The sequence below is a fragment of the Dipodomys ordii genome, unplaced genomic scaffold, assembly GCF_000151885.1.
Source record: "Dipodomys ordii isolate 6190 unplaced genomic scaffold, Dord_2.0 Scaffold19, whole genome shotgun sequence".
NCBI lineage: Eukaryota > Metazoa > Chordata > Mammalia > Rodentia > Heteromyidae > Dipodomys > Dipodomys ordii.
Genome location: NW_012267235.1, coordinates 567159 through 577517, shown reverse-complemented (window position 1 = coordinate 577517; position 10359 = coordinate 567159). Strand labels below are relative to the sequence as shown.

The following is a 10359-nucleotide window of genomic DNA, read 5'->3' as shown; positions in this document are numbered from 1 at the left end:
CCCTCCTCCTCCTCCCTCCTCCTTTTCCTCCTCCCTCTCTTCCTCCCTCCCTCCTCCTCCTCTTCCTCCTCTTTCTTCTTCTTCTTGTCATGGGGCCTGATCTCTGGGCCTGGGTGCTGTCCCTCAGCTCCTCAGCTCAAGGCTAGTGCCCTACCACTTGAGCCACAGCATCACTTCCAGATTTTTTGTGTTTATGTGGTGCTGAGGAATCTAACCCAGGGCCTCATGCATGCAAGGCAAGCACTCTACCACTGAGCTACCTTCCCAGCCAGCCCTGGTCCTGTGTTTCTTAAAACTTAGACTCCATAGGAATCACCTGAGGGTCCTGTCCAACTGAAGAGCCTCACTCTGAGGAGAAGCCTGAGGTTCAGCATTTCTAAGAAGCTCCCAGGCTATGGCACTGTGCTGTTCCTCCACAGATAGCAGTTAGAGGAACACAATATCTGGAGGGTAGCTCAAATGTGACAGTGTCTACCTAGTAGTTCAGTACTTACTAGATGATTACAAGCCTCTTAAGAACAGGAATTATGCCTTCTTACTTCCTTGGTACCTGGTATCCACTGAATGTGGACTAAATGAACCATTCTCTAATATGCACACTCCTTTGCAGCTATTGTTTTATTTGTGCTTCCCCCCACACCCATATACACATACTCTTAACCTTCCTTCTTGCCAGAATTCAGAAAAGCCATGGCTCCTGTCCATCTGCCCCTGTCCTGCTACCAGGTAAGATCTCTTTTACTACTCACGAGTTGTGCCAAAGTAGGAGAGGCAGCAAATCCACTCTTACCATTCAGGCCAGTTCAGAGAACCCTGACATTCACTCTTGGGATCACCATTAATGCTGGATGATCTTGGACAAATTACCTGCCATCTCTGAGCCTCAAAAGCTTCCTCTATAATAGGTAAATCCTTGTCTATTCCTCTATATAGAGCTGCTATGACACAAAGGTCTATAAGACCTGGGCTATTCAGGGAATGCTTACTAATAGGAGCCATTTTTATTAATTAGTACAGCAATCCTCAGGTTTGTCAAGTGAAATACCAAATTCTTTTTTTCTCCCAGTTATGGAGCTTGAACTCAGGACCTGAACACTATCCCTGAACTTTATTTGCTCAAGGCTAGCACTCTAACACTTGAGCCACAGTGCCACTTTCAGATTTTTCTGTGTATGTGCTACTAAGGAATTGAACCCAGGGCTTCATGCATGAGAGACAAACACTCTATCACTAAACCACATTCCCAGCCCAAAGAGTAACAGATATTTTTGCCGGTTCTAGGGCTTGAAGTCAGGGCCTGCGTGCTGTCCCTGAGCTTCTTTTGCTCAAGGCTAGTACTCTACTTCTTGAGCCACAGTGCCATGTCTTCCAAATTCTTATTATCTGGCATGGAGATCCTTAGAGGATCAGATAAAATAGAGAATTCCCAACTAAATTTAAGTCTTAGATAAACTATGATTTCTTTTTAGTATAAGCATGTCCTAAATGTTTCATTCATTACCCAAAATCCAAATTTAAATCTGACATCCTGTTTAGGCTTTATTTTGGCTTTTAAGTCTGGAAACTACTCACCATGAGTCAATGCTCCATCTTCTGAAATCACAACTATAACTTGAAAAGTTTCCATCTTTTTGGTCACATAGCTGGGAACCATGGGCTGAAACCTCTTTTCTGTAACCCAGAGAGATATGCTGTAAAGAAAGAAGACAGGGCTAGATCCCAGCCAAATCCTCAAACCCTCCAAAAGCCCTCCTCTTCAGTGAGAACTGTAGAGTTTAGGGCTAGTGATGTATCTCAGAGGTAAGAGTACTTGCACAGTGTTCACAAGGCACTAGATTTGATCTCAGCACAGAAAATAGGTTTTTACAATTTTTTTCCAATTAAATCTGTGAAGTTTGTGAGCCCTAGGGAGATAACTGCATCCCTAGCACATAGAGGGAGCTCAAAAATTATCTTCTCTTCATCTTTATTCCACATCTCCCCTAACCCCTGGCCTTTTTCTCTTCTTGGCCACATGACCTTTGCAACAGGCTTTGAGATCCTATACTACCCAAACTGTGGCTTCAAAATCTGAATCTCAAGCTGGGTGCCTGGTGGCTCACGCCTGTAATCCTAGTAACTCGGGAGTCTAAGATCTGAGGATCCTGGCTCAAAGCTAGCCCAGGGCAGGAAAATCTGTGAGACTCTTACCTCCAATGAACCACAAAAAGACAGAAGTAGACCTGTGGCCCAAGTGATAGAGTGCTGGTCTTGGGCAAATGAGTTCAGGAATAACGCCTCGACCCTGGGTTCAAGCACCAGTTTCAGCACACACACACACACAAACACACACACACACACACACACACACGCACACACACGCACACACTTTTTTAAAGATCTGGGTTTTCACAATAAGCTTGGAAGGGAACTGAACAAGGATTATTACTAGCCCCAATTTACAAATGAAAAGACAAACACCTCTGTAGGGTAAAGAAATGTGCCCAAAACTCACCAGTGGGTTAGGTGGTAGCTGACTACAGCCCAGGTAAGAGACTGAAAGGTCATCTTTTCATCTGCCACCTTTTTCTCCCTCCATTCCTCCTTTCCCCTAGCTCAAGTAAGATCTTAGGGGACCTTTTTGACTACTCTGTCACTTGCACCTCCAGATGCCAAAGGAAGAGTATCCACCAAGTCCAGAGCGCTGGCGGAAGCACCCCAGAAAGCCAAGTGCAATTCCTTACTGTTACTGCGAAGTGCCCGAGGTTTGCACACATTGGCATACCCTGTTTGATAAGCGGAAAGAACGGGAGGCCCTGGTGGTGTTCCAGAGAAGCGAAGAGCAGCCTAGGTGTGCTTTGCCTGCCTCCATACTCTTCACACTTTCCATGTCTTCTAGGAAAGAGAAAGAGCAAGGAAAGGGTGGGTGGCGGGTAGAGGACAAGTCTGCTTACAGCCACTGCAGTAGAAAGGCAACTTGGCTTGGTGGGTATCACTGAGCCCTCATCTGACTTTCTCTTGTTCTATCTCAGAGCTGGGCTGAGGCTCTGTGGGGATGTAACTTGAAGAATAGGTCAGGAAGGCAGGGGAGGGATTTGACCACCTGAGCAGTTTCTTACATAGGTTCTTCAAAGAAGCTGCCCAAAGTTACCGTCTCCCCATGAACAAGCTGATGTCAAAGTCTCTGATGCCATCAAGGGCCTCAGACTCTATCAAGGACCCCCTGAAATGGAAAAGGTTAAAGGTCAGGACTGATGGGGAGGAAGGCAGGAAGACACCTACCTTGTGGGTAACCTTAACATCATTTAGCCTTCCGTCCTTGCCTGTAAAACAGAGGGAGCTGGGAAAAGAAGCCAGATTGGTTGACCTCCTTTCCATCTACAGTGTTATATTTTTCTTCCTTCCCTCCCATTGGCTGCCTTGAATGGCAGGAACTAACACAAAGCCTGACATCTCCAAGAGAGGAAGAGCAGTTATATGCAACGCGGGTAAGAAGTAGCAAGGATGGGAGTGGTTATTGCTAGGAAGTGGCTGAGCTGGAAAATAAAGCCGCTACAGGTGGGTGGTGGGGAAAGATATGGTATTCCAAGTATAAACTCCAATTGGGTCCAGAGGATGGTGATTCTGGGAGTGCTATCCAAATTCCCTTTCTCCTTTCCCCTTCCTGCAGGCTCTGAGGTGCCTGGGCATCAATGACAAGGTTGTCATGGAGGCACTGTGGCAGGTGGTGAGTCTGGCGGCTGTGAAGAGTTCAGAAAAGGAGGAAACAGAGGCTTAGGTGTATAGTAAATGGGTACCTAGGAAAAGACAAGGCGCCCCAGAGTCCCAGAATGATAGGTCAAATGCCATGAAGAAAGAGGCTCTAGTGTCTGACATTGAGGAAAGAGCCTCCAGTGTGTGGCATGTCCTGGCTTCTCTAAAGAGCAGCTCGAAGAAAGGGGAAATCTGAAGATACTCTTGATCTAACAGAAAAGATGCCGGACAGCAAGGTCATGGAAGAATGGAAACTTGAACAAAGCTCCAGGCTCACATGTTCATTTCAAATCTGAAGCATCATTCTGATTCATAATTTTACTTAAATCCTGTAATAATAGCACTAAAATTATAGTATCTGAAAGAACAACAACAATAACAAAAAAGGTCCGAGAACCCACATGGCTGCTAGATACCAGTTAGATTTGAACCAGCTTATCTTCCAGTTTCAGTGTTCCTTCCATACCAACCTGTCTGTATTCTGTTCATATTTGAGCATCAGCACAATGCTCTCATGGCCTCAGTTTCTCTTTGATAAATGAAAAATTAACAGGAGAATTGCTAAAGGGCTAGCATTTCTATCACTTTATGGTATGTTTCCACCATCTGTCTCTTCTGTCAGGCCCAAACTGGTCCAGAGAAAGTGAAGTCGGAGGCCTATCGAACCCTGGCCATACTGGGTGAGTAGATCTTCACCTTAGATGAGGAACTAGTTACAGAAGTCCGGCTCCTTCCTCCTCTGGGTAAAGACATGTGGGGGCAGGGTGAAAACCCACTCCAACCAAGCAGTTGCCAGGACCTGGGAATTCTGCTAGGTACTGTTGGGCAAGAGGGAAAGGTGGGGTGAATGGGAGAAGAGCTCTGGAAACTACTCATACTTGGTCAGCTCCTCAAGTGCTTTGAGAGAATGGGAAACACCCTAGAACTTAGTACTCAGAGAAGGGCTGTCTTTGAGAAGACAATGGAGTTTAATATGAGTCCTTGTAAGGAAGAATTTTTGAGTCTCTGCCCTGATCTGAGGACCCTCTCTGTCTAGGTTGCCTGAATAAGTATGTGATACAGGCTGTCATTGATCAGTTAAAGAATCCAAATATGTATCAAAAGATGGAGACTCTGAGAGGGCTGCGAGCGGCTTTGAACTCCTGGGCTGCTGTCCCTAAAGACAAGGTGACAGGGAAAAGGAAATTGGTGGGTTTGGCTGGGGGCAGGGGGCAGGAAGAAGATAACCTAGCTCTCAACTTTTAATAGAGGAGGACTTTCAGAGTTCTCTGTAGAGTTGAATTGTAGCATGGATCACTCACTCCTCAGACAACCTCTGAAAAGGCAGCTTTCAGAACTAAAGTTTGTTCGTATTTTAAATGGACAGTAATTTTTTGCTGAATGGTTGGAGAGACTAAATAAGACAATGTATGTAAAGCACCCAATATAATACCTGTGCTCTTTAAATGGTAGCCTTAATTACTGTTTCTAAACCAACCTACTGGAGCAAAATCTCTGTCAATAGGGGAGAGGAGCCAAACAAATCCTCTGACACTACTCAGTCTGCTCCATGTTAGGATTCTTTTGATTCCATCACTGTTCTGTGTAAGAACCCATCATTCATCCATTTATCGAATGAATACATCTAAGACAGCTATCACGTGTCAGACATCGTCATAGGCCTTGGGATATATCCCTGAATGAAATAGGCAAAGATCCCTGCCCTATTGGAGCTCATAATCTAGTAGGACACACAATGAACATATTTCTATTTCACAAAGGACAGGTGCAATGGGAAAAATCAAGTAACAGTTATCAGGAATGCTGAGTGGGGATGGCGGTGGTTTATACTTTAAATATATTAGATATGGAAGGTATTATTTAGAGGGTATATTTGAACAAAGACATGAAAATGAGGAGGTTAGCCTTATAGAAACCTGAGAAGGTATTACAGACAGAAGGATCTGTTCATGAAAAGATAGGAGCATGCTTGGCATGGCCAAAGATCAGCAGGAAGGCTATATGGCTGAAGTGGAGTAGAAATGAAGAAGTCAATAGGAGATGAAGTTCAGGACAAAGACATTAATAGGATACTAGCTCACATATAGTCTTTGGCCTATTTAAGTACCTGCGCTTTCACTGTGAGCAGGACAGGGAGTTGTGGGATGTTTTAAGTAGAACAGTACCGTGATTTTAAATTTCAAGTGTAGAAGATGGGCTGGGAAGGTGGCTCAGTGGTAGACTGCTTGCCTCACATGCATGAGGCCCTAGGTTCGATTCCTCAGCACCACATAAGCAGAAAAAGCCAGAAGTGGTGCTGTGGCTCAAGTGGTAGAGTGTTAGCCTTGAGCTGAGGAGCTAAGGGACAGGCCCAGGCCCAGAGTTCAGGCCCCACGACTGACAAAAAAAAAGTGTAGAGGAGAACATGGTATGGTGACACACACTTACAATCCCTTTACTTGGGAGGCTGAAGCAGGATTACCAGTTTGAAGCTAGCCTAGCTTACACTGAGTTCTAGGCTAACCTGAACTATGTAACAAGACCCTATCTAAAAAAAAAAAAGTAGATGAGTATACAAATAAAGAACAAAGCACCACCTACACTTGCTGTCTCCTTAGAGGATTCACGTTGAGAATGAAAAAGAGCTGGTGTGCATGCTCAAGGCAATGATAAAAAAGCCATTGAGTGAAACAACCCTGGAGGCAGCCCTGTGCTTGGGTTTCCTGAGGCCCCACAGCACCACAGCCCAAGAATTCTTGCTGCAGAGCCTGTGCCAAGGGCCCAAGACTCATCAAATGAAGGTATGAGGTGAGGGAGGGGAGGGTGCAGGAAGCTAGGCTCTCTAGGAGCAGCCAAAAATCAAAGACTAGTTTGGGCTGAGGTGAAGTTTGAATCCTGACATCCTCATCCGAAAGAAAATAAGTTTCAACTGAGGGAGACAACAGGGTCCTCTATGTATTTGTAAGCATGCATCTGTATGAGTATGGGATGATGAACACAACAGAAGCATGCACATTTGTGCACATGTGCACACACAACTTGTGTTTTCACTCAAGAAGCAATGAGCGAGAAGAAGCCCACCTGCTCCCAATGAGTTCTAGGCCTAGCTCTCAAGTACACCCTTGTCTACCCTGGCCCATCTCATCCTTCACAGGCACTTAGGATGTTGATCAAGATTATGCAGGTGAAGTCTGCTGCAGTCACAAGGGCCATTCTGGATCAGATCGGTGCTTCCCCAGTCATCGAGGTAAGCTTTGGACTGCCTTCTTCAGCACTAGGACAGGGCTGGAAGATGAGAAGCCTCTCCTTCACATCCCTGCCTAACTTCCTGTTCCCTCCAGGACCGATATGAAGCCATTATGATGCTTAAGACCATTGGGCTGGAACAAATCCAGAAACAGGGACTAGAAGAATCCACATTTGACCTGCTCAAGATGAAGACATACAGAGAACCCTTCCTTGTACGAACATAGCTCCCAAACCCAGGCAACTCTTTTTCTCTTCTGGGAGAAGGCTGGCTCCCATCATACCCCACCCCCAGTATTACATTCACTGTAATCTACACTCTGTTCCCCTAATGGAGACCATGATTTCAAGCCACCTTGCTTTCACTTGGACAGTTTTCTCAACACAAATGCCTCAGCTAATACTGTTCATTCCCTCCCTTTTACCTATTAAAATGCTATTGGTCCTTCAAGACCAGTCCAAATGGCACCTCATAAGGGAAACTTTCCCAAATCACCAATCACACTTAGGTTTGCTTTCCTCTGTGTTCCCTTACTTTTATATTTACCATAACTTGTTACAAAATCAACAACAGCACTTCTACTTTTCTAAAATGCTATGTTTTATCTCTGCATAAAACTTTTCAGTCGCTCCAAGTGACAGTGTCCCTTAGGGAAGCTTACTTTACTCCAAAATTTTGAGTCTTGCTTACCTCTGTAGTTGTTTGTTTTGGTGTATGTATATGCGTGTGCCTGCACACAGGTGTGTACCAAGTACTAGACTTGAGCTCAGTAGGGGGCCGGGACACTGTCCCTTAGCTTTTCCCTCCAGGCTGGCACTCTACCACTTGAGCTACAGCTTCTTCTGGCTTTTTGCTGGTTAATTGGAGATAAGAATCTCATGGACTTTACTGTCTCGATTGACTTCTATCTGTGATCCTCAGATCTCAGCCTCCTGAAGTAGCTAGGATTACCAGTATGTGTCACCAATGCCTGACTAAAGCTCTCCAGCTTTATCTATGTCCATTCTCCCCCTCAGAGCAACATACCAGCTATGCTTAGGATGTCTATGTCCCAGTGTGCTCAGAATGCTCTCAAGAACCTATTTGATGGCCTTAATGAGTGAAACTGTTTTCAGCTCCTCACCCTCTTTCACCTGACATGCCCTTTCTTCTGCCAAGAAAATCTGCTCTCTGCAACTCAATCTGCATCAACTTCTACTCGTCCTTCAAGTTCCAACTGAGGCACTACTTCCTCTAAGAATATTCCCATGCCCAAGACTGAGTCAGGAAACCTTCCTGTATGTGTTCTATGCAGTTCTGTAATTACTTGTCTGCTGCCTCCAGCTGAGCATGAGCTCTCTCAAGGCAGAGACCCTTATAGAGCAAAACAGCAAGTGCTCAATAAAGGTTCATAAAGTTCGTAATATATACCCTTGTATTTCCTCTGTGCCACACTGCAGGCTATGAGGAAGGCTGTGGCTGAACTGGTGGAAGAGTTCAAGATGAAACCTATGATGATGAATATGGTGGAGGTGTGAGTAGCCTGGTCTGGGAGCTTCCAGGGCCAAATCCTGGGTGGTAGGACAGGAACAGAGGGGTTGACTAAGAGCTCAGGTTGTTAGCCAATTCACTTTTAGACTCCTAAGTTTTATTCCTTCTTTGAAAAAAAAAAAAAAGCTCATAATACCACTCAGGGTTGTTAAAAAAAAAAAGTTCAAATTAATATAACCTGAAAGGAATTCTTAAAACATAAAGTTCTAGACAGCTGAGTCTTGATCAATATTTAATGGCCCACAGCAAACTCTAGCACCTGCTTTCCCCATCCCAAGCCCTTTCCTGACTTGAGAAAAAGAAAAGTAAATTTTATATCACTTAGTATTACACCCAACTCACTCTGGATCTGAGAAGCAACCAGCCTCCCTCTTCCTCTTCACCTCTAAATTGGATAACCTATTTCTTTCTGTACAGAGACCTGATGAACCCAAATGATATTAAACGCCAGGAAGCAGTCACCTCTTTGGTAAGGCAGGCTCTGTTTTTCTGAGCCAATTTTGATATATGTTGATGGCAGGCGTAGCAGGCAATTGAGCAGTCACCAAGGGAAGAAAGCTGCATTGAAACCAAGTCTGGGGAGGTTGTTTACTATAGAATTCTAGCCCTATCAAGAACTCAGTATTACCTTTTCTTCAGGACAGGTGGGCTAGAGGATAGAAGATGGGTATCAAAGATACTATTAGGTGTTTTAGAATATCTTGACTTTTCCTGATAAATAATGGAAACTAGAATTCCAAGTGACAAGGAAAAAGTGACAAGGGCTTGAACTGGGAAGGATGGGTGAGTGTCTTTCAAGGCTGGTTACTTAGGCAGGCTCAACTTTGCCTCTGCCAGGGCGTCCTGGGGGTCCGCAGCCCACAAGTGTTTCACTTGCTCCTGGATATGCTAGATGCTGATAAGAGCCAGACTGTGAAGAAGAGTGTAAGGCCTTCCTCTATCCTACTCCTCCAAGTTCTTCCCACTAATCTCATTTGTTCCTGATCAGGAAAGGGGTGATACTGTGCCTTGACATCTGGTTCCTTGGGCTATAGTGGCATGTGGCTAGCCGGTCCCTTCTCTAGGATCACCCCTCCCCATCCTCATCTCCTCCTAGCCTAAGGCCAAATTGAACCAGCCCTGGACCTCTGTTTCACTGCAGCTACAAGAAACATTATTTCTTTTGGCCTCCGTCAACCCCTGGGCCCAAAAGAAGCTGAGGAACAAGATTTTCTTTGTCTCTGCGGTACCTACCACCAGCCAGGTGAAAGAGCCTACGAGGTTCCGTAAAGAGCCTGACATCCTAGAAAAATTAAACATCTACGACTTTCGACTTGCGAAACTGAACCCATTATTTATTTCCCAATTCTGCGACAAGGAAGGAAAAAGGAAAAAAATACCTGCTTTCCCACCCTGTTTCTCTAAACCACAAAAACAAAGGTCACAGACCAGGGAAGCTTGGCAGGCCATAACCAGAAAACAAGCCTACAAGTTGTGAGTTCTTCTACTCTCTCCTTCCCATGAGAAAACAATCTAGGTTCCTCTTTCACAAATAAATCATTATACTACCACTAGTCTGCTGTGCTCTCCTTGCTCCTGGTAGGTATTGTATGTCATCATTTGTCCTTTCCACTAGAGGAAAGGGGACAGAGCTAACACTTCCCTATACAGCCACCTTACCTCTGAATCAAATCCTTGGCTGGGCTCAGAATTTGATGCCAAAGCTAATCCTAAGGCAAAACCTAGAGAGGGGGGAAAAAAAAACTAGAAGGGAGAGATTAAAGCTTTTTTTCTCCCTCATTATCTTGATAGGATCTTAACTACTAAGTCCATGCTGACCACAAACTTATGAGCCTCCTTCACTAGCTTTCTGAGGGCTATGATCCTAGGAT

General features: G+C 44.9%; 1 protein-coding gene across 1 annotated transcript; it reads left to right on the top strand.

Moving 5' to 3' along the window:
• The first annotated feature begins 690 nt into the window (after positions 1-690).
• Heatr9 (HEAT repeat containing 9) lies at positions 691-9965 on the top strand. Its single transcript, XM_013013070.1, has 14 exons — positions 691-726; positions 2649-2830; positions 3103-3223; positions 3411-3467; positions 3650-3706; positions 4355-4412; positions 4769-4899; positions 6330-6512; positions 6866-6958; positions 7053-7172; positions 8398-8471; positions 8906-8957; positions 9326-9412; positions 9630-9965. Exons 1-14 carry the CDS (start codon positions 691-693, stop codon positions 9963-9965), a joined length of 1587 nt encoding a protein of 528 aa, XP_012868524.1.
• Positions 9966-10359: the final 394 nt, after the last annotated feature.

Coding starts and splice junctions, on each gene's coding strand:
- Heatr9 (XM_013013070.1), top strand. CDS start 691: ATGGCTCCTGTCCATCTGCCCCTGTCCTGCTACCAG. Junction 3,468..3,649: donor AGCAGTTATATGCAACGCGG/GTAAGAAGTAGC, acceptor CCCTTCCTGCAG/GCTCTGAGGTGCCTGGGCAT. Junction 6,513..6,865: donor CCAAGACTCATCAAATGAAG/GTATGAGGTGAG, acceptor CATCCTTCACAG/GCACTTAGGATGTTGATCAA.